This window comes from Camarhynchus parvulus, chromosome 8, assembly GCF_901933205.1.
Source record: "Camarhynchus parvulus chromosome 8, STF_HiC, whole genome shotgun sequence".
NCBI lineage: Eukaryota > Metazoa > Chordata > Aves > Passeriformes > Thraupidae > Camarhynchus > Camarhynchus parvulus.
In genome coordinates this window covers 9,010,952-9,035,691 of record NC_044578.1, presented here as the reverse complement: position 1 = coordinate 9,035,691, position 24,740 = coordinate 9,010,952, and the positions used below count along the sequence as shown (strand labels likewise).

At 38.8% G+C, this 24,740-nt stretch overlaps 1 protein-coding gene across 5 annotated transcripts in view; it reads left to right on the top strand.

The window, feature by feature from the left end:
• The window catches only part of MAST2 (microtubule associated serine/threonine kinase 2), a 185,627-nt gene that overhangs the window by 110,658 nt on the left and 50,229 nt on the right, over positions 1–24,740 (top strand). For 4 of the 5 annotated variants that reach the window (XM_030953115.1, XM_030953120.1, XM_030953118.1 and 1 more), the window contains 4 exons: positions 9,737–9,828; positions 16,559–16,634; positions 19,011–19,031; positions 21,560–21,638. In XM_030953115.1, the coding sequence (XP_030808975.1) occupies positions 9,737–9,828; positions 16,559–16,634; positions 19,011–19,031; positions 21,560–21,638 (268 nt within the window). The remainder of the gene's footprint in view (positions 1–9,736; positions 9,829–16,558; positions 16,635–19,010; positions 19,032–21,559; positions 21,639–24,740) is intronic. The other variant, XM_030953116.1, reaches the window with a different exon arrangement.

Genomic DNA, 24,740 nt, shown 5'->3' with positions numbered 1-24,740 from the left:
GCAGTGAGCATGTGCCAGAGCAGAGGCTCTCAGTGACGCGAGGTAAAAAATCTTCTGCAGGCACACATGAGAACAGCCTTGCTCTGGATCTTTGTTCTCTGAGGAAGCAGGCTTGGATCCTGTGGTGCCATTTGAAATTACTTATTTCCAGGACATTGTGTGTTTTCCTGTCCTGTAGTTTTTTTTTTTTCCCAGTCTTGATTGCATGGTAAATTAGGATGTTACAATTAGCAGACCTAATTTAAATTAGGCATGATTGCTATTGAATTTGAATACCTGACTTTCTCTCAGTGTTTGCATTTGTCTTCCTCTGTGTCTTCATTTGTGTACATTCTGCAATTTTCATGGGTCTCATTTGTTTTCCTGCTGGCCAAGCTGGTTTTGGTCTATGTGCAGAACAGAACTAGGGCAGCAAGAATGCTGGGATTTCACAATACATGGCTCCCAGAAATGAATTTTACAACAATCTTTTACTTTTACAGAAATAGGCTAATATTATTTAACAGCCCTATCTTTCCCCACTTTGTCTCACAGAAAATTTGGGCTGTGTTTTCCTGTGCTTGTGAGTTTCTGCTGGAGTTTTTTAGACACCATTTGTAAAAATGATGCTCAGATGTTCTTAGTTCCTTTAGTTATGAATAAGTATATAAAGCATTCAAAAAGCTTTTAGCAGTTTCTTTACTTGCATTCTGATCCAATTTTACATGAGGTACATTTATTAAATATCTGCTTTTTGAATAGCCTTGTAAATTATGGCTCTGATTTTACTAGGTTTTATTTTTTTCATTCTTTTATGATTTATTTTTGTTATCACTGCTACCATCCATTTATTTTTGATACATTAATGTATTTATATTTACTGCTCTCTACCATCTTACTGGAATTCATTTTGATTTTACTTTTTAGCCTTCTTAAGTAGAATAGCTCTTAAAACAAGTACCTTTTCTTGGCAGTGATGAGCTGCTTCACCCTTTGGATGTACTGCTGGTACAAGCTTTAGCTGTCAGCTTGTGCCTTCTAATGTTTGTGTTTTTCTTCTGCTCAGTTTTGTGGATGGTTGTTCGAGCTTCAGTTCTCTAAAATTTCAAAACCCTGTGTGTGTGTATCTATTTGTAGTACACATTCGTATAGTTATTAAACGGGAACAGCCATCCTTGTATGAAAAATTGATGGCTGTTGGATAATGAACATTTGGCTCAGCAAGTAGGCTTTACACAAAAGAATGAGGTTTAACATGTAATCAGGCTTGATTGTTCCAGAAACTTCCCCTTGCTGCAGATCTGAGGGCTCCTCTGTGTGCCAGGGCAGGATCTGCACTCAGGGCCTCCCCCTCTTCTCCTGCCCTTGGTGGTTTTGTTGCTCCATTAACAGGAAATGCCTTCTACGGGTGTATTATCTTATTATTTTAGTAGCCAGCTTATTTGATCTGATATACACTGCAGTATAGCTATCTAATGTGTTTTTGTAAATAATTTTTTCATGTCTTTTTAAGTGTGTTGTTTTTATCCAGGGCAGTGGTTTATTGACAGACCTGTCTGTGTAAATGAGTAAGGACCACATAAACTGAATGCTTTATTTCAACACTGCAATGTATCTCTCTACATGAATTTACACCAGTTTTAGTGGCTACACTGAGCATTTTCAATGTCCACAGAACTTCAGCTCCTGTCTGTCCCCTTCTTTGACGTTTAGAGTCAACTCTTATCTCAATAGCATCTTTTCCCTCTCTGCCATTCTGTGAGTGCATTGATTAGAAAGGTCCCAAGCAGCATTTCCTCTTCCAAAGCTGAAGGGAACAACCTGAGCCATCTGTATTCGTTCTCTGTATCTGTTTTGAATTAAAGCACCACCTTGGCAAACACATCTCACCTTTGTCTTCTCTGGTAGGGAACTGCTCTGCTCAGCCCTGGTGGAATCCAGGCAAGCAGAGCATGGCATTTTCCTGTCTAAGCTTAGTCCTGGACAAATGTCAAAAGTTTTGTAGCCTTCCCACTGAGATTACAGGTTTGTTTAGCCCAGATATTTTCCTAATATGTCCATTGGACTATTATCAGTCTACCTTAGTACACTCATGCTTTGCTGTTATTTTTTAGAGATGTTCTTGAGGATTTTTCTCCCATCTTTGTGTGTGTGCAAACATGAGCAACAAACTGTTTTCAATGCGTCTGTTTGAAGGCATTTAGAAGCTGAATGTTTGTTGTCTGCTCTTCTAGCACATTTGTCCAGATGTGGTGCTGTGCTCTTTTCAGCATTTTCTGTGCTCTGGTATGCTGGAAGCTGCTTGCAAGTTAAATATGCTGGGTGATTGATGCTTAAGGAAGTTGATGTTGCAGAGCTGAGGATGGCAGTAAGTGAGGCTCATGTGCAAAACAGAGGGTGGAAGCGTGGCCCAGCACTTGTCTGAAAGCCACAGCATACATGTAGTTCCAGCTGGGGGAAAGCACCTCACAAGGGTAACATTCTGCCAAGCAAGCACAAACCCTGACACTCTTCAGTTGGTCTCCATAGCTGAAGATGAGTCTTACCAACAGAGCAAAACCTTTCCAGTGGAGCTCAGGAAACCACCTTAAGAACTTGTATTTTTAAAATGTGCAAATAATTTGATTGCAAACATCCTAGTCTTGTTCAGAGTGTCGCCACCCTGGTTATTACTCTACTGGTCGGCCGTGTGAAAATCTGTGTTCTGTGCAGTAGATGCAACTCCCTGGACAGTCTGGAGATTAATTCTAGAATAGTGTATTGTTAGAATAGATTTAAAATTAGATCAGTAATTAATCCTCATGCTGAGGTTGGGAACCACAGGTAGCTGGTAATGAGCTAATTTGTAACATTTTTTGATTCTTAAACTAAGAAAATGCTCTGAAACAAAATGAAGAAAACTGATCGTGTTGCGTGCTACAAAGCAACCAAATGAGTTTTCTTATTATTTTTTGTAACATTTCCATTAAACCTGAAAAACTTTCTTTCCATTTTCAGCTCATTTGCTTTGTTTCCTGGGTGCATCTTTGGGGAGAGTGTCTAGAGTAGGTTTGTTATATTGCACACCTGTATGTAATTGTACACTCCATGGTTAGAAGATTTGAAACAATATAAAATCACTTTGTCATTTCATTCTGGAATTTGTTTGCTTGTATTTTTTGGAGAAAAAGAAATGTGATAAACCAGCTTCCGTGAGAATTGCCAAGTAGAGACTTATTTAAAAAGCAGCTATGCTATGTGAAGCATTTAATAATAGATTTGGAGGAAATGGGAAATGAAAGTTTGCAGTTATGCTTAGCTTTCATTCAATCAGCCTTTCACACTTTGTGATGTAACTTCATGGCAGTATAATGCACAACACAACTGAAGTAGGAGATAGGAGTGCTTGAGAAGGTTATTTTTATGTTTTTGCCCATTAAATAATGTCTGTATTTATTCTGGGGTCTCTCTTCCATAATCAAAGATTTTTTTCTTACTTTTGTTCTCTTATGCTAAAACAAAGATAGGCTTGGAGTGTGTTCAGAATGAAGTGGATTTGTGTAGTTGAGAACGGCTGTACCAGTCACTGTAATTTGTTGTGACATCTCATTTTGTTTGGCCTTGCAGAGTTGTTCCTATGTTGTTAATAATGCAAAAGGCCTGGACTATACAGAGTGGTGTAAGCAGGTGTGCACCAGCCTCAAGCATTAGGCAAATTAGACATAAATTTGGTGTTCACTGGCAATTCCAGCCTTTTCTTTTGTAATTTCTTAGCTTGCGGTGATGCTGCTTCTTCAATTCGAGCTCTAAATGAAGTAGGAGGGCTTGTCTAACATATAGCTTGGTTTAGATGAAAGGAAAATGGCCTTTCGTGCAATAAGTTAATTCCTAAGTACAAAGATGTTAATTTTCCTTAAAACAAAAGAACCATCTGCACCCATTTTACTCCTTGCTTTGTAAGTCTTGCATAGCTTGACTCTGTGTTCACCTCAGTTAATGTGTTTGGTAGCAGGCTGAGAGATGTGGTGGCAATATGGAAAATGATGTCCCTTGTGTATTTTATCCCTGTACACTCTCTGGATATCTGTACAGAAGTACAACCCACACTTCACAAGTTGACTGCATCTTTTTCCTCTGTGCTCTTCTTTTTTTTGTCCAGTTTATTCTGTCTCATGGGCTTCAAAACAATGGGCAGTGCAAATTTGAGTGAAGCCTGCCTTGCTGAACAACTGGCATCTTTTACTGTGTTTGTAGTAATTAAATTGTAGAAAATGTTTTGTGGAAGAGGACCCTGCACTCAGGCAGTTGGTTTTCGTTGTTTTTTTTATTTAGGTTCCAAAGTTAAATCCTATTTGAAGTTCTTCAGAAAGATGTGCGAAACAGGAATACTGTAATCCAGTCTCAAGATCGTGGGAGTTAGGGATTGATTTTATAAAGGAGTGAATGGCAGGTGCAGATTGTCCAGAGATGCACTGGATAAAGGCTCCTTAGTTGTTTAGTCTGGACAAAATAACCAAGAAGGAGTCCAAATTCAGGATGTTTCCTTCCTCCTGGGACTTTAATGACAGGAAATAAAAAGCAATTTTTGTAGGTGATGTTGGGAAGAAGATAGTTCTGTGTCTGTTGTGGTGGAGACTCTGCCTGCAACCTTTAAGAAGTTGCTTGTTGGACTCGTGCTTCCATCCTTCGTATCTTAACTGTGTGTAATTGTATTTCTTTACAACAAAATAAGTGTTTATTGTAGGAATGTGCAACCCCCCAAACCTACACCATGAATAATAACACTTTCCCCCCCCCCAGTTATTCTAGGATGAATAATTCTTAAACTATTCTTGAATGTGGAAAAAAAAAGAAATCAGTTGAACCAGATGCTTACTTATCTATTTTAGAGAACTAATTATCCCTGTTGTTGGTAGTGCTAAAGCTTACAAAATTGCTTCCATCTTTGAATTACTATAATTAAGACGATAACTTCCACATCTAGTTAACATTGCTGTGCAGCTGCTGCATTCATTGACATGCAGATTTTGGATTTTGTAAATTTTCTGTCATTGTGAATAAAAATTTTAAATACTTATTTTCATTTCCAAAATGTCTGTTTCTCATAAAGAACTCTTTGTAAAGCAAATCAACTGAAACCAAACTTCTGTAATATCAGAGGAGAATCTGGTGAAGTTTGGTTTGGTGATACTACATTTTAGGAAAATATGTAACCACAAATAACTTTAGTAGATATGACTGCTCTGAATTTGGATCCCGATTCATAGGGATTTGAGGTCACTAAATGGAGTGTCAAATCTGGAACAAGTCTGATGTTTGGCTTCTGAAATGCTATTTTGAAAGAAGTTAGTGCAAGAGTTAATCTGGTACTCTGACAACCTGATGTAGTTAAACAAAATTGTAAAATTAAAAGTTTTGGTTGAAGGTTGGGCTTGATGATCTTGTAGGTCTTCTCCAATTTTAGTGATTCTGTGACAAATCACTAATATAAATAAAATGCATTCATGACTAGTAACCAAAATGTGATTTAAGCTATACTTTTTCCAAGTATTGTATTTCTTCAAGTTGATTTCTGTCCAAGTCAATGAGAAGGCTCATGCAATCAGTGTTATCTTATTTACTTATATACTCCAGCAGTTTCAGCTGTGAGAAATTCCTCAAGGCCTGTAAATTCAGATGGATTTTGAGAAACTTCCTTATCATTATTCATTTATAATAACCAGCATCCCTATGAAATTGCATGATAGTGGTGGTTGGTTATTTATATTTACATTGTTTTTTCTGTGGCCCTTGCTTTCATTACACGATGCCTCCTGGGCATTAATCAGTTTTGCTCAGTGAGTTGAAGATGTCCCCTGAGTAAACTGCTAAAACAGAGAATCAAATATCGATTTATGTTGAAACTGAGTCATTGATTTCTTTTTCAGACTGAGTAGGCACATGAAACCAGGTGCACTCGTGGTGCTCATTTCAGAGGCCTGCCTTGGGCTTGTCCATGGGTGAGGAGGAGGAGGAGGCTGGTTGGGGTGCAGATGAAGAGCTGAGGGCTGCAAGCAGGTCGCAGGTACAACGCCAAGTGTGCTCAGGAATAACTCTGGGTGAGGGTGCTGCCCCGGGGACACATTGCAGTGGGTCCAAAGGCAGTGTCCAGTTACCGGAGCCGTCCGATGTCCTGCGGGGTTCAGTTTCAGGAGCGCGCTGGGGACACTTCAGTACACGTAACAAACGATATTTTTACTGCAGGCAGAGAAGTTAATTCCAGAAACAGAGTAAAAGCTCTATATCTATAGTGATCCAAAGGCATTGTTTCAGCTGTTTCCATGTAAGATATCCATTTTACTATGTGTTTTTAGAAGGTGATCTCACAGATTTCTAGACTCAGGTTTGGCTGTGTGCGTGTTTGACCAGGGAAGGGAGGGCAGTGCCTCTGCATGGGCTGGAGCTCAGCCCTACAGCTTTGAGCCCTACAGAAACTCTGTGCTTTTAAAATTGCGTTTTGCCTAAGCTGGAAGACCTGAAGAGGATTTTCTCTCTGAAATGATGAAGTGAGATCTGAGAAAAAAAAAGGTTAACAAGACCCATAGCAAATTGTGAAAGAAAAGGAGGTTCAGGGCAGGACTCACCTTGTGTTTAATGAAAACAGCAAAACTTTGGCTTATAAACAAATAATAATGCTTGAAGTCTCTCTGGACTGGTTAAAAACTGATTTTTTTCTAGTTAAAAAGTAAGCTATAGCCAACCTTCTCCCCTTTTACTTTCTCCTATTACTCCTGTTTTCTTATGTAGATTGAATTAATTTTTGAGCAAGAAAACATACAGTACTGTTTCAAGAATCCACAAATGGTAATAAGTAATAATTAATGCAATTTAAAGGATTAACAATATGATCTCCTCAGTATCTTTGGCCTGGTAGCTCACTTTTGAGCCGAGCACTGTCTGTCTGGCTAAAATGAACCTTCCAGGAAATAATTTTTTTTTTCAGTGGAACTGCCAACACTTAAATTGACTAGTTTGAATTTCTTTGGCACTAAGCCCTGCTTAAAGCCAGCTTTGCTTCCTTCATATTTAGCTGTTCTTTAGGAGGTGCTCACATGCTGTCATAGTGACTTGTGGGGGGAGAGGTCATCCCACTGAAGTCTGCTCGTTACCTCCTCCCTTCACCCTTTTTTGTTGTTTTCGTGCCTACCAGAACTTCATCGCTCTTGTTCTGCATTTCCTCTAGGATTCCTACATCTGCTAAAAGCTTTTTCTCTATATGCAGAGGGCTCTCTTCCACCAGTAGAGAGTGTGATTGTACTTGTGTATTTTTCTCAACATAGAACATGAGTTTGAGAAGTTGGGTGTTGTGTTTTTAGTCTCTGTGTTTAAGCTTTGCCTTATTGCCAACACACATAAGTCATAGCAATGGCTAAACAGACCCAAGTGGTGTTTCTCTTTTTCAGATGAGAGATCCAGGAAAATTAAAAGTTATCCAATGCTGAGGGTGCAAAGAGAATAATGTTTTATTCCAAACTTGGGCTAGGCTTTCACTCCAAGCCATTCCCTCCTCTGGGTACATTTGTGTAAACCTGACCTATTTTAAGGGGTCTCAGCTGTGCTTGCTCTCCATCCCCTTAACCCTTTCTCTTTTGGCTCCTTATATTGGCAAAGACAGCAAAGAAAATGGATTTATAAAACTCTCTTCAATTGGGAAAATGCAGGCAAGCAGTTAAAAAGCTCTGAGTTTGGGACAGTTCACTTCCCCTGTTATGCTGTGGTTTAAATATACCAAGTTTCCATAGTCAGCTCCAGACATTGCTGTGGTAAAGTGTGCTTTAGGAACTCTCTTTAGCAAAGAGATAAAATTGTAGAGAATGGAGCTCTGTTTTCTCACTGTACTGGTGGTTTTTGTTGAGCAAGATCTTAAATTCTTACATTATATTTGATACTAAAATACCCAGGATTGTTTTTTATTTCTAACATAGTAATATATATTACACTAGAATACTCAGGAATTTCATGTTTCAAGAAAGATTTTGTGCTAATGTAAACAATGATTATCTGGTATTAATGTTGGAATTGAATATTCTGGGGTTTTTTTCAGCAGTTACTGGAATAGTGTAACCGAAAACATGTTAAAAATATCTGTGAACTGGGATTTTAAGCTTCTTAAAATCGGGCTGTTAGTTTTTCCATGAGATGTGCACAATGGCAATCAGTTTTTGGATGGACTTTTGTTGAATAATACATGAATGTAAATGGAGATTGTATGGAATCAGTTGGATAATTCTGAGGAATGCTTTAAGTACACTAAAGAGCCTGAATAGCAGTTAATGGTGCTTCAACTTTATTACTGTTTATTATAGTTGGCAGTTCAGTTGTATTTTTTTCTGCATCAAGTTCTCTAGTTTCCTATAGAACAGCAATAAAATAAGCTTACAAATAATAATAGTCAGATGCACAGTATCCTGTGGCAGCAAAATACTTTTGCATTAAATTGTAGCACTTGGCAGCCTGAGTGTGTTTATTGTTGGGCAGCTCCAGCAGATCAGTGTACGAAGGACCTGGCAGATGTCAGCATTTGGGGTCTGCAAGCAAAGAGGCTTTTCCTGTGCCTGGGGAACCCAAGTGTGGAGCTTCACAGGGCACCCCTGGAGTGGGGCCAGAGAGCTCCTTCCTCAGCCTTTGCTCAGCTTTCCCTGCTCATGGCTGTTCTCCCACCCCTATCAACACCAGTGGGATTCTAGGGACGTGTTTTGGGAACTGCTGAAGTAAGCAGGAATATTTGTGCCATGGGGGAAGCAAGCTGGAGGTACAGAGAATAGATGTATGTAGCTGTAGTGCTGGGTCAGTTCTAAGATTTTGCGGGCAACTTCATTTCTTCTGTTTAAACAGCAGGAGAAGTGGCAATCACAAAGGGATTTAACTATCCAACTGCTCTTCTTCACAGATCCCATGATTTAAAAATGTTTCCCTCAACCATTACGATTCCTCTTGTCTTAGGATTCCTCTTGTCTTGTCCTCTTTAGCTCTTTAGAGCTAAATGTTTGCTACCAGTAGTCACGAGCTGGGAAGCAAATGGAGGAACACATCCTTCTCTTCACTTGGCTCAGCTTTCCCAACAGGGAAAAAATAAATCGGAACTGTCCCGTAAGAAGTGTCACTTTCCTTGCTGGAACAAAGTCATGGCAATGAGCGGAGTTGATGTGGTGGAGGCGTGTCTGAAACTTGCTTTGCAGAGTTTTCCATCGGTATTGCCATGTGTTCACAAAGATTTTTGGATCCCAGGCTTTAAGTCTGATTAGTAATCCCACTCATCTGTTGGGTTGTGCTAACACTTTGCTCTGTAATTTTAACTCTGCCCTAGGGAATATGCTCTAGTTTCTTATAACCAAGCCAATAATTGTAACGGATTTATTTGCTACGTTGGGTGTTGGTAAGAGTATCCAGAGCACTCTGGGCTATATGACATTGTTTTTTGCTTTTTGTGGGAGTTGTAAAGCATGAGTAGCTCATATTTTGTGAATCAGGAATAAATTATCAGCTATCTCCAGTGGCCTGTGCAACAAATGCGTCCAGAGTGTTGAAACACTTGCTGCTGACAAGGTACCTTTCTTCCCTGTACATTTCCTTCTTTGCAGAATCACTACCGAGGTCAAGCGTATGAGAAAATCTCACCCTGAATACTGAGAGATTCCTCCTTAGCAGAAGGAGATTCTGCAGGACCTGCCTCGAGGTGCTGCTGTCCATCTGACCGTGCCTAATGGTTGGTTTGTCTTTCTTTCTTTCTTTCTTTCAGCTGTCGGACAAGCAACAGGAAGAGTTTGATTGTAACATCCAGCACATCTCCAACTCTCCCACGGCCACATTCCCCTCTTCATGGACACACAGGTAACTCCCTAGGACTGCTCCACCTGCGAAACATCAGCACTCACTCATGGCAGTGAGTTTGAACATACTGATACTCAGCATCAAAGTATGCCCTGTGGAAATTACTATGACTGTGGTTTATCACCTTCTCTAACTTGTTAAGAGGGTCTTTATAGTTTCAAGATAAATGTTTTATGTTCTGCACTTTCTAGTTTGCTTCCATATCCACCCTCCACTCTTCCTGGGGGATTCAATCCTCTTACATCCTGCAAAAGAGCCTGAGATGGAAAACGAAGTCAAATAAAATTAGATAAATACACATCAATAAATCTCTTGTTCTGAGTCTCTGAGCATGGTTAATTTGTGCCAGTGATTTAACTGCAGTTCTCATGAGGAGGAACATCCTGCCTGTTTCCACGTGCCTCTGGCAGCCTGGCAGCTGTGCAGTGTGCCATCTTATGGTCTCTGTCTGCTCCTCACAGCAGCATGAAGTGTTTGGGAGTTCTGTTTCTTTTTGACACTGCTCCCAATTTTACCATGGCAGCAGCTGGGAAATGCTCATTTCAGAGCGCATGGGCAGGGGCTTGTTAGTCATTGAAGTGAAGTGTGTGGAGATGTTCTTCCAACAGAAAAAGAAGGAATAATTCTTCAGAAGGGGTCACACATGCAGATTCAACAGCTTGCCTGAACAGCATGTTCCCTTGTTTTTGTTGCTGAGGGAGGTAGATGGTGTGTGACGACTTTGGTTTTGCTATTTCAAAATGCCAGAGTGGATGACTGGGCCCCAGGTAGGTCCCTGATGGGCACCTGTCAGTAACAGGAAACAGCTGGAACGTTTGTGGCGCATCACCCACAGTGCAGCCTCTGCAAACGCGTCAGTGCTGCGTGTGAGACAAGGAATGTTGTTTTCATTGTAGTCACACTATCTTCCTCCTACATGGCAGTATGTTCTGTAAATGCTTTCTGGAGACTGAAACTGAGGCAATGCTGAGAAAGAACAGCAAACTGATGGGAGCTCAGCTAGAAGGAGCCATCTGCTTCTGTTTGCAGAGCTTTGCATCCCGAGAGGTGATATCCAACCTGTGGAAAGGAAAAAGAAGGCTGAAGTTATTGTTCAGGGATGCCCATAAAAGCCTCATTCACTCTTAAGTTTTTGTAAAAATCTGCCACATTTTCTTGCGATGCTATAAAAGGCCCAGTCATGGAAAGGGAGGAAGATGCTTTAAGTACATTGTTATTCTAAAATAACCCATGATTTTCAAATTAAAATGCTAACAGAATCTTACAGATGGTATATTAAAATCATATTCTGCTTCAGAATCTGATAGAAAATGCAGGGCCAAAAATGTATATAGGACCATCTCCTTCCACTTCAAACTCCCTTGTTGCTGTTGTGTGGTTATGGTGGCAATAATTTTGTAAAATTTAGTTTAAACAAGGCATTTTTCTTGGTAGAGATTCTCCACTTTGTTACATTGTGCTTTCTGCTTTGAATTCATATACATATAAATGTAGTTGGTTTCACTAAATTCTAAATTAGCTCTACAAGCATTTAACTGTGAAAAAAAATGCTTGGGAGATTGCAACAAGATATTGACATGATCATTGGTCAGAAAACAAATGCAGAAATGTTCATAATAGAAACATGTATATTGTATTTTCTTTTGATTTGCTTTTCTCCTCTATTTAAAAATTTACGTTTTTTCTGGTGGCTTTGATGCTGTTTCAGGCTTTACAAGCTTATAAGTTGTTAGAAGTATGTGAGTGTCTTCTAAAAGCAAGAGTAACTATTCAGTGCTGTGCCACCTTACTTTAGCAGTAATTTTCAAATATTTCCTTTTTTTTCCCTGCTGTTGCATATGGGATTTTGAAAGGGCATCCTTTGTTACCTGCAAGAGTAGCCACTAGTGCAAAGGAAGATAAATTTATTTAATTTGGGTTCTCTACTAGTACTATATTTAGGAGTCTTCCCTCGGAAAAAAAATAATTTATTCAAGAGACAAAAGTAGATGAAATTTAGAGTAGAGTCACAAATATTTTCTTAAGAAATATCATATATGAGGAGTGAATTTGAGAACAGGCTGTGATATTTGTTTAGTATTTGAACAGAATCTGTCAGTCTGTTTGTTCAGGCACACACAGTGATGAGTTACTAAGAAATGCTGGTGCCTCTCCCCAGCCTCTTTTGTCTTGAACTTTTCTCTTGTCTTCCTAATGCGCATTCTGAGCCTCTTCTAAAATCAAAGGAACAGCAAGCATGCAGAGAAACCAGAGAAGCTTTCTAAAATGTTTCTGTTCAGACACCACACTAAAACAAATTCCTAAAATACTAAAACAAATACGCTAAAACACAAATCACTAAATACACTAAAATAAATAAATGGCAGTAATGTCAGGAGTTACTCTTCTGTACATGATGTAAAAGTCAGTGGGTGAGATCTAGGAGAGTTCTTTCTGTCAGGCAAACCTAGCTCCTCATGAGCACTGATCCAGTCAGAGGGACTTACTGTCTCAAACAGCATCCCAACAAGATGCCAGGGAACTTCATATCCTAGAAAATGTAGAAGAAAAGTATTACTTAAAAAGCTCTGAACATTTGAGAAAGAAGTACATCCAAACATTTTGAACCCATGAAATCACTTCTGAATCTAGAGCACTTAAGTGTGCTAGTTCAGTTTTCAGACTGTATGAAACAGCCTTTTCCAGAATGAGCTGGTACTTTGGCATAAAGAGCTACAGCTCATGGGGAGCTCACTCTGCTGGTTTAGTCTCCCAAACATGTAGTGGCCAGTTTTAGGAATGCAAGTTTGAAAGTTTTGCCTTTATTCTAAATTATTTTTGTTTTGAAATGAGAGGGAGAAGTAAAGAGGTACACATGTGTATTCCTTAACTTTTTTTCTATTTCTTTGAATCCATTTTTTAAAATCTGAAAATGAAAAAGAGGTTACACCACAAGGTTCATAACTAAATTGCCATCAAATTATGTTTTAAATCAAAAAGCTTAAAATCAAAGAAGTTACATTGTAATTTAGTAGTAAAGAGATAGGCACTTACAACTGGGAAATTGAAACTCAGGCTACTTTAAAATTTACTTTCCACAGCTGTAAGTTATCCAGGTTGCTCTCTGACTTCCAGTGGGGGCACCTGTCACTGCTGGGACCTTTGCCCTGCTCCCATCTGTAATGGTACATGGAGGGAGCTGCTCACAGGCAGCACTGTGAATTAAATGATTCTGCTATTACACTGCAAGTTCAGTTTCACCTTCTGCAGAAAAATGGCCATTGCTGAAGTGCCTTTTTATTTATTATTTTTAGAGTGTGCAGAGTATGTAACATCCCACCCTAGATCCTGCCCTGGTTATCAAAGCTGAGGTTCATCAGCACATCATGCCAGTGATCCTTGCCTGGTCTGAGAGCACCATGGCATTCATTGTTTATGAGACTTGTGGTACGCAGGGTGCTTTAAATATGGTCATAATTTTGGAATTTGTGTGTGCTGGAAGACATCTGATTCTGTAGCATGCACGTTATCTTTAGCTGCTTGCTTTAATATTCAGCAAATAATTTGAATATCCTGCACAGAAGACCACATAAACTTAGCTTTTGTGTTTATTTATTAATTTTTATGGCTCTCAGAAGCAGGTTTTACAGCATGGTTCTGATGTGAATTTTGGGGTTCATGACCTATCTGATGAATGTCATTCATGTTTGTAAGGGATAGCTGAGACTGTCATTGCCTGTAAGGTCTGGTTTCACATTTTGAAGGTAGTGGATTTACAAATGCTTTGGCTCCATCCTTCTTCCTGTGTCCAGAAGATGTGAAGGTTCCTGCCTGAATTATTGGCATTGGTGTTGCTGTGTTGATTTGCCTAATGGGCAATCATTCTGTGTAACAGCCTCCCTTGAGACAGGTATTTCAGGTTCAGTACTAGCCAACTATAACCCTGGAGCAACAGGGGAATCTACCTTTGCTGCAGAATAAATGGGGTTTCGATCAGCCTTGGTGAACGAGGCCATTGCACTCAGGCTTCTCTTATTAAAATACCTCCATCTACAGCAGATGCAGCAGTGCTGGGAAATTTTAGGGAAAGTAGAAATTCCCCTTCTCCCTGTTGTTGTTTTAAAAGCTTCACCCAGACTTGAATTGAGTAGAAAAACTAATTGCTTTTCATTTTAAAACTAGAAGCAAATCACAGGGGATCTAATTAAAATTCCAGTGTCTGAAAGGAAATATGCCATATACATCTGAAAAAGTAGTTGCTGAAAAATTAGTAGTATCTCTGTACCACACAGTGCAGGCTCAGAAGAGTTTGAACACCCACATACTTAATTTCAAAATTTAAAAACTGTCATTACCCAATTTGCTCAGTTATTCTGAAATTCCATTTTTATCATAGCCAGCAAGTTCAAAGATTGATGAAGATATAAAAAGGCAATGACAGTTCATTGCTTGTTTTTAACAACATTGGGCAATGGGATTTTTGATCAAAACTATCATCTTGACACAGTAGTATTCATTGCCAGTAAAGTTTGAAAAATGAGAAGGCAAACACCAAGGTTTCCAGCAAAGCTGGCAGCCTTCCTTGCTTTGTCAGATCATCTGCATCGCCATGGAAAGGCCTCACTCCTTCAGCATCCTAAAATGCTCCTTCAGCTTTCTGCTACCAAGTGATTGGTGACCCTGACCCTAAGGTGTGTGCTGCTGCCAGGATGTGAATTGTCATACATGACTCAGTTCTTCACTTGGACTTCCTCAATCTCCTTGGAAGCTTGCAGTGCCTCCTAGACTGGGACTGTCAGACCTCTCCATCTTCTTGTGGTTCAAGAGCAGCAAAATGGTTCTGGTTTTGCACTGTGACCATAAGAATTAAAATGAGTACAAGCTTAATAAATGAAACACCAGAAGTTGTTTAGCTATGGGTTTCTGATCACTTTCTCCCCTCTGCACTTGGGATATACTGGGAATGGGTTAAACAGTGTCCAGTTTTGGGTGGAGACTTGAATTGTGTTGTATTCAACTATGAACTCGTTGTTAGTCTTAACTAACAATATGAAAGAAAACCAAGGCAAAGGTAAACAAACCTGTTGCTCAAACTCTTTGTTTTTAATTTAGTTTGCTCTTGATGAAGCAGATTGTGGAGTGGTCTGGAATTCACTTACGTCTCCAGTTCTCTCGTCACCCCATGACACATGTTCTATCAGCCTAGGGCTGGTTTAATCTCAACCAGCTGCTATTCTTCCCCTTGCAGACTTGCAGACCAGATGGAGTTTGCTGGCCTGTGCTGCACTGTGGCCATCCTCATACCCCAGGAGGTGCCAGACTGTTCCCCCTCGCCTCCTCCTCCCTCCCTGTCCTGACACACGTGCCAGGTGTGCACACCTTGCCCACAGAAGTTGTGCAGAGATGCTGCTGCAGACTTTTGTGCCCCTTTTGTGAGGCTGAAGTGGGAGGGAACGTTGCCTTCAGCTGAGCACCGTGCTTATATTCTGCTCCTGCTCAGTGGAACACCTAAGGTGTGTGGATAACTTGGATTGAAATTAATGTGACTTAATTATAAGCTTAATTATAAGCTTCAGTAGATTGCTGGATGGGACTGTAACCTCAGGATCACTGCTTGCCTGAGGGGCAAGCTGGGCAACTTGAGCTTCTGAAACAGAGACAAGTCCTTTGCAGATGGCTCATACTTGAGTTTTGATTTTTCAACATGGCTTTTAAAATAAAACCATTTTATATGAGATATAAATTTAAAATCATTTCTGATGTACCTTGCAGTGTATTCCTTTTCCAGAATCTATTTTGTTTTCCTGGTCTTATTTTAGTGCTATATTGTTGTGTTTGCACAAAGAAATTACTGTTGACACTTTTACTATGGGTAGTTTCTCTTCTGTGCCTGTATTAATGATGGGACAGAGCAAACCACTTCATGCCCAATGGAATGCACACTCACTGATGTGAAGCTTCTAAATTCATCCATATCTTTGAAATATTTCTGTAGTTAGTTTGTAAATGATCCTGGCTTTCAGAAGGGCTTTCTGCGTGATGGTTGTTTTTTACTTTGAAATAAAACACATTGCAATAAACCACTCACCATGATTACACACCATGTGACAAAGCCCAGAAAAAAAAACCACACCAAAAATTAACTGTTTTTTCTTCTTGTCTGTATAGTTTCGCTGGTACTTTCATTTTCATGGTAAAGTACTATTTCAGAAAAGTGGTGGTTAGTGTGACTGCTGATAGGTTTTAGCCCAATCATCTTACATATAGATAGTCCTTTTATTATGTGCAGTTTTCATGGTATATCTCTTTTCTCAGTGAATTTTGCATTCAACCTTAGCATATATTGGGAAGAAATGTTTTGTTACTGTTTATTTTTCCTGAAACTGTCATGTGTCGCTTCTAACTCAGGTTTTTCATTGACAAGTGTTAGGAAAAGCTTGAAGATAGAAATTACTGCAAAATAATAAAAGACTCTCTTGTCTATGGGCGGTACATTACTTACCTGAAAGTGGGAAATGAAATATACCCTTTAAATTATTTTAAAAGGAGGAAAAGTACTGGTACATCTGTGTCAGAACATTTCTTTAGCAAACTAATGCTCAAAACTCAAAGACTCAAAGCTCCATATTTCCAATTATTTGTGACTACAACGTGCAGTTCTAAGTCTTTCAGAACACTGAAAACTTACTCCATTTGTTGCAAATGTGAACAAAAATGGTTTTGAATTGTTAATTTTTGCTTTCTTAAACAGGTAGCAGCCCCTTGGACAGTCCCAGGAACTTCTCTCCAAATGCACCTGCTCATTTTTCCTTTGTTCCTGCCCGAAGGTAAGGCAAGATCTGTTCTCTTTGGACTGGCAAGCAAATAGTCTATGCAGTTTATTTACTAATGGCCTATGGGTTAGAACATTTTGATTGTGTTTTACTTTCTTTGATGTCTCCAATTTTGTTTTATTTTACTCCTTATGGCTTACATCTTGGCAGCACCAGAATGTATTAGGGGCTTTTCAGACCTAGAAAAAGATAAAGTAAATGAAGCAGTTAATGCTGCCTGAGGAAGAAGCAATGTTCTCCCAGAAGAATGACATGTAGGGCATGTGATATGACACATTATTTAGTCAGTGACATTAAAGCCAGTCATGATTAGGGTAATTGTAACTTAGTTGTAGTCCTAGATGTTGCTCTCACTGAGGTGTATTGAAAATGTACTGATCTTCTTTGCTGTGTCTGCACGAAGGTATAGAAATATCTTAAATTAGGTGTGCACAACCCTGTGTCTTCATTCCCTGCCTTCTCACTGGTAGTGACTCCTGAGTTTTCTCTGCTGTCTTGGGCATTGATGTCAAGAGAACATTACTGCTCAATGAGGAAAATTACAAGTCTAAGAGAACCTTTACAGGAGCAGCACTGAGAGACCCCAGCGTGGAGCTGTCATCTGCCCTGCAGCAGTGCTGGACAGGTGCTGGTCATGCGGTGTGTCAAACTGCTGGGAGGAAATCTGATCCCACAGTGGTGGATTTAGTGTAAGGAACAGGAATGAGAGAATAGAGACAGCTGGGAAAAGCAGAAAAATGGCGATTTGAATGTTGAGTCCCAGCAGGTAGGCAGAAAATGACACAGAAAGTTAAATTTTGTGAGAAAGATAAAACAGGGAAATTAGAGAGCTCCCAAGCAGTGCTTTACATAGGAGGTGGGTTATTAGATTAAAGTGTGAGGAAGGTATTTTGGATTTATTAAACTCTGCCTTAGCTGAAAAAAAAAACCCAGTCTCTATTAAAATTATCTGAGAATAGGAAATGAGTGATCATCCTGAGAGGAAGTAAGTTTTCTGAGAAAGAGAGATTTAGCTTTAGGACTAGTTAGAAAAAATGATAAATCTCAAAACTTCAGAGAAGAATAAAGGGTTAGGATTTGATGGAATAAGGTGCACTCTTTATCTGAATGGTAGGAAAATCCTGGAGCATTTCTCCATTGAGGTGATTTGCTAGAAGACCTGGTGTCCTTGAATTCTGTTTGAAGCAGACTTTGGTCTTCTAGTCTTATGTAAGAAAATGCTTTTTAATAGTACATGAGATGTAAGAGACTGGATATGTGTTTTCCTGTTGCCTCAGAAGGAAAATGAGTGCTTTACCTGCAGCTTAATTCAAATGGACTCATCCACATTTGTTATTAAAGTCTGATCTGGATGTATTCAATAAGCTCTGTTGAAATCAACTGAACTTTTACCAGTTTTCACAGTATCTGAAGTATCTCACAGGAGTTCTGTATCCTGGAAAACAGTAGAAAAATTGCAGCAGAAACAGCAGTTGTTTTCAAAACTTATTGTAATTTTTCAACATCATGTTTCAACTTGATCCTTCAATATGGCTTTCTAAAACTCTGAAGAGTGCCCTTTCATACTTTTCCACTTTTTAAATTTAATTTTTAAATAAATAGGTGAATAAAGGTTAAGTCTGTCCTGTTGAGTACAGTGGTTCACTTCATAGTATTCATGTTCCTCTCTATACTTTTCCTGTCAGGGAAAAGAACACTTAAGCACTGCTTGTTTTAGAAACCTGTTTCTATTTTCTGCTTGCATTACAGCCTGAATAGCTGTGCCAGCAGTAACAACAGATACATACTGGATTGCCCTATACTGGTATCAGAATAACTTCTATATGATGAAATTAAGGAATTACAAGTGTGGTGCCAGAGAAATGGATATTTCACAGTACCCTTTTCACTGGCATTGCCTCGGGTTTAAGAGATCAGGCCCTTGCCTGATTTCCTGCCTTTGCCATCACAGGAATTACTTGTTGCTGATTTTCTGCCTTTTTTAGTGGTGTAATTTCTTCATTTATTATCCTGTTTGGACATAATTTCTGATTTCCATTCTTTCTTTATAGTCTTGTGATGAGTTCTTTCTTGAGATGGAATAGGAAACTTGTTTGGAAAGCTTGTGTTATTGTAAAGCCACTACAATTTCCTGCAAGGTCGCCCTTAGTCTGACTTGTGATTAACCATAAATCCCTTGTTAGATACCCTTTCAATGATTGTGTCATAGCCACAACACAGGGAGGAATGTATGGTTAATTCTGCTCATACTCACTATAACTAATATTGGAGGAATACCAGTAACAGAAGATGAAGGGTTTTTTTTCAGAAATCACATGCATCATTTACTGCTCCCTGTCTCATAATTATTGTACAATTTTTTCCACACAGCCATGGACACAGAGCAGACAGGTAACGTGTATCCCATTGCTGCTGTTTGTGTGTGTATGTGTGAACTGTGCTTCTGTGCAGCTGAGCACGCGTCCCTAACAAGTTCATGCTGTAACAACCCCATTTAGGCATTCAGCTTCTAGTCTTTGTAGTAGAAACAGAAAATCTTGACATTTTGGCTTAAAATGATAAACAGGTAGCGCTCTGGAGAAGATGTGTTGTTTTTCTAACTCCTTGTTTGAAATTGATCTGCTTCTTCATGACATAGCATTTAGCTGCCATAAAAACACCTCCATAATTAACTAATTAAAATATCATTTTAGAGGCAAAATTTGTTGTTTGCATGTCTTTGTTGGGCTAGCAAAGCATCTACAATAAATAAAAAAACCTAAAGGTGTCATTCAAAGTGTCTTATCCTCAAGTAATATTGCACGTTGTCTTGCTAAAAGTATGTTTATTAACAAAACATTAAAGTACTTTGAAATGCTTTGCATAAATGTAGGAGGAATTTGCTTTAAAGGTCTTTTCCCCTTCCTTGATTTGGAAGGTTTTAACTCTTGTCCCACTTCTTTCTGCTAGAGTAGAGCGGATATGTTTGTCCTGACTCTTAGCACATTGCTTGCCTGGGTTGCATCAGCAGAAAACAGCCTAAGCATGAAGGAGTGTGCTGGAATTTTCTAAATGAGAAAGATATTTTCTTTTAACTTGGTAAAAATTAAAATTCTAAAGTTATTTCAATACACCATTTAGGTATTTCAGTTAAAAAAAGAATCAAGCTTTTCTTTTGCAAGAAATTAGTAACTTGTGCAGCAAGAAACAGTGTTTTGCTCTGGGACTGAGGCTCCAAAGTGAGGTTGAATCATTGACATAAATATTTCCCCAGAGCCCCTGTATGTTACAAGAAACTCAGTGAAGATTATTGAAGTTAGGTGTTCAATCCCTTCCCACAGCATGCTACAACTTTGTAATGTGAATAGTTGTTGTTTTTCAGGGTTAAGAAAGGAATTCCATTTCACTTGAAATTATTTTGAGATTGTTCTTTTACATTTAATTGTCTTGCCAGAGAAAACATCACCTGTGGCTAAATGGGGTTTAGCTGTAACATAGGCATGCAATAAAAATCTGCATTACAGACTTATTATTTTTTTAATGCATGAAGCATGAGTCTTTTAAAAACTCTATTGACATAATATTCTTTCAGTGATGTGGAACAGTGAGTTTATTTCCCTCTCATTCTAAGATAGATGACAAAGAGAGGTGTGTATCAGTGCCTGAAAATAAAAGGAACTAGAGCTGGAAAAACTGTGAATAGGGGTTTTTGTCTTGGTGGGCACAGATAAAGGCACCTTTATCTGGAGGCTTCATGGGTATGGATAGTGGGATGAGAAATATTACTGTGAAGATAACAGTTGAAGTTTTTATAATCACTATTTCAGACCTGTACCAAATAACCTATTTTATAATGCACTTGCATAAATGCACTGTATCTGTGTGTACCAAAACCTCCCATGTCTCTCCAAAGTGAGTTAGAGCTGTTCTAATTCAGCTTCGTGCTATGACCAGTTATTGATAATCTGCTGCATGAAAAAACCCAAGCAAACAGAAACTGATGTGAGGAGGAGACTTTTAACATCCATCCATCCACTGTGCAACAGGACACGGTTGTCCATTTTAAGGACACAAAATGTGGGAAAATAGATCAGAGCTAGAAAAAGTGCTGTGAGACTGAGCTGAATGTAGTTCAGTTTCCATCCTCACTGAGACTGGGTTTGGGGGAAGAAGAGGATTTCAGGGAGGGCAGCCCTGATTCTTCTCGAAGCTCTTGTGTAGTTCCTTGGTTCCTCAGTTTTTACACTGGCAAAACAAGATCTTTCTGCAGTTTCTCCACAATGTTTTGGATGTTTTCCCTGAGGAACATGTTTATTTGGCTACAATAGGGAAATAACTGCTGATGTTACAATGAATGGAGGAGAAAGGACCCTAGGTGAGATTTCTGTGATTTACTTATGTATTTGGAGTGGGCCCCTTGGCTCTGTTTCTATCTGCTGGGTTTAATTTTCCACCCATGCCAGGCAATATGCTGGGCAGAATGCCCTCTGAGTAGGTAAACAAATTAATCTGCTTTCAGTTGATTCTTGATCTAATGTAATTTTTTTTGTCCTCAATCTGAATCTTGATTTGGAAGACAATGAGCTGCATAAGTATGATAAGCGTGAGTGTCTTTTTCAAAGAAGTTTGCAAGGAGCTGTTTGTATTTGTCTATTTTAGGAGCTCCAAGTTTTATACAAGTACAAAGCATCTACTTAATGCAGGATTCTGGTGCCCGTTTGCTTTAGCTTTTCCGAGGTCACCTAGTTTTGCTTTCAAAACTTACTCTAATTGCTTTTCCACAAGTGTGATTGTAAATAGGATACCTGATTTATCTGAATAACTCAAGGCATTAATAAAAGTGTGAGGTTAGGAGATACAGAGGAGAAGCTTGCTTATTTCTCTCCAGAATTAGCCGCACTGTGTTCCTGACTGTGATTTCCCTCACGTGTTTTCCCCAGAACGGACGGACGCCGCTGGTCCTTGGCCTCCCTTCCTTCGTCTGGATATGGAACAAACACTCCCAGTTCAACAGTTTCAGTAAGTGACACAGACTTTTCCAAGCAATTCAGTTTGTACAAACACACCCTAACAAATCAGCTTCTGAGTCTCTACTAAAATACTGGATCTTTCTTCATTGTTTTGCTAACATTATTTAATATACTAATTATTTTAAAAATTATTTTAATTATTGGTTCTGCTGCTTTTTTCCTCCATTTCCCAGCTCCTATCATCTTGCACTTTGCCTTCAGCATTGGTGAAATCCCAGTGCAGCACTTGGCTCAAGTGATCATTTGAGAGGCACAAAGTCTCCAAAGTGGCAGGACTCAGAGATAGTGCACAAATACCTTCTATCTCTCAGCTTTTTGTAACTGGGGAATGAAATTCTTGTCTGCTTTCAAGTACTTAGTATGAAAACCTCTTCTACTAGGCTAGCAGAAAGAAAAATTGATAACCCACATCTGTTATTCAACCCCAGTAATTTGTACCTCCTAATGAAGCTTTCCAGTTCTGACACCCATCATTAGGAAGGCTGGCTGCAGTTTGTTTGAGTTCTGGCAGCAATACCACCAAGCTGGCAGCACCACATTAACCCTTGTAACTCTGACATGCTTCCTAAAATGAATCTTACTCTTTATTTAAATCAGCTCAGTGTGGTGGTTATCCATATTAGAACCTTGCAAAGAACAAACATAGGAACATTGGAACTATAAAGTACAGACTTAATGTAACATGCTTTTGTATGTGTCTTTATGGTGTCTTCAACTGTGTGGTAACAAATCACTGCCTCTTTCCATAATACTGATCATTTGGTTTTTATTAATTATTTAGAGTATGCTCCTTATAATTGTAACGCCTTCATTAATTAGGGCTCATTACTTCACGTTATGCAAATCTTACACTATATCATTGTTTTCCTTGTGAACTGTTCTAAGTTCATCCATAAACTTTCTAATGCCTCTCAAACACAAATTTATAAGGTTTTTTGGGGGTGAGTGTTAAATTCAATCTATATAGAAAAAGAAGAAATTGAGGTCAAAAGTTTCCTTTTAGTATGAATAGATATGATTAAAATTTGATTCTGCAATGTTAATCTTATCTCTGTAACTTCATTTGTTCAGACGCATTCTCGCAAACTCTGGTTCACACCATTTCTACTATTTGTTGCCTTTTGAACTTCAAGACAGTTGTTTTCTTGTTGAGTTTGGAGTGCTTTTTGTCTCCTTGGAAGGCAGGTGACTTGATTTCAATGTGAATACAGATATGTAGGCAGGAGCACAGAAAAATGTACATGAAAAGATGTCCCTGGTTTCACTGCCACACATTATTATATATTGAAGCATTTGAGAGCAGCTGTTAAGAAGGGGCTCTGCTTTGGCCTTTATAGTCTTAGGTTAAATCTTTATGGGCATAATCCTTGTCTAAGTCCTCTTCAAGCTATGGGAACATGGAGCAAGTACAGTTACTTTCCATATGGATGACATCCAAAAATAGCTTGGTCATTGGTAGTCACTGTGACAGCTTCCAATTTGCTTGTGAAGATGACACTTTTGGAGGCCAAACTGTAGTTTTTAAAGAGTTTGTAGTTTGACCAGACTTAAAGTGGATGCCCATGGCGAGACAAAATGTAACAACACCAAAAATCTGTTGGAAGCATCCGTTCTTACTTTGAAATTGGGACATCAAGGCCACTTTTAGAAAGCTCTTGGCTTTCTGGCATGAGAAAGCTGAGAATTTCTAAAGTTCTGTATTTTTTTCTGTACTCAGTCATCATATTTGTCTCTTGTCATGTTCCCAGAAATAGATAGACCATTTTGATTAATGTTTTGCAGTGAAAAAAACAATTCAATAAATCTGAGATAGACATGTCACATAGAAAGCATCAGTTCAAATAGTAATTTTTCACTGTAAGTAACAGGGAAATGTAACGAGAAGCATAAAGTGATAGTTGTAGTTAGGCCTGAATTCAGCTTCATTCAAGAAATTGGTTGAAACATGTAATTCCATGGCTTTTATTTTTTTTCCCTAAGTGACTAAGTTCCTCATCTCTAGACCTTTTGCTGGTTCAGTAGTAGAAAGACTTTGAAATGGGCTGTTTAGTAAGCAGTGATGCAATTGTTGGAGCTATTAAACCTGGTATTACATTTCTAAGCCAATCCTATTATCTCAGTATTTCACAGATTAGAATTAATTTGAATTGATCTGAATAACACCTCTAAAGTTGATAAGCAGTGTTATTCCTACATAGACTTTGAAACTGAAGTAAGAGTCAGTGAAGGGGCTTGTCAAAAGGACACAATGAATTAGTGCTGCAGATAGGAATTTAACAGAAGTTTGGGCTTCCATTTCATATGATCAGTCCTCAAGATTGTTTCTCTCTCAAGCAAGATCAAGGAAGCCAGTAGACCTTTGCTCTGGTGTATGTGCCAGTGGGAAGTGAAATATCAAGAAGGATCCAGTCCGTTCTGTGTCCTGCTGGTTGAGCTTTTGTATGAGAGCAAGAGCTGACCCTCATCTCTGTGACCAGAGATCACCTGCTGTACCAACCTACTGAACAACCCAAGGCATTTACCTAGTCCTAGGTCAGTGAGAACCTGTAGATTCTGCTTTATTTTTTACTTCCAAATGAGGGATGACATTTCAATCAAAACCAAACCACATTTACCCTTTTCTTTACAAATCATGAAGACCAGATGTAGCATCAGACCAACACTGAAAAAGCTGAAGAAGAACTTTCTAGTTAGGTGAATCAGTTAGATGGGCCAGTATACAATTATTTTTAAACAGTTAATCTGCTCTTCATTTTCTAGATGCAGAGTTAGTTTACAAGCAACAGTAATATAGATTGATTTTTTTTTTTTACTGGAGAATAGTTGGCTAATTCTGCATCTGTAATTAAGACACCAGGGGGATATTTGTATTAGTCTGCTGCAAATATTGAGTACTGTGATGTGATTACCTGAAAATCAATACTTCAGAAGTGTTTCACTTTGCTTTCATGCTTTTTCATTGAAAGGTCATATGCCTTAATACTGCTAGAGCAGCCCTTGGCAGAGAATGTCCGTGGTCTTTATCTTCAGGGCCTTCATTAATTATTCTCTGGAATTCTAAACTTTGTGATCTTATTGCTTTTAGGGAGAG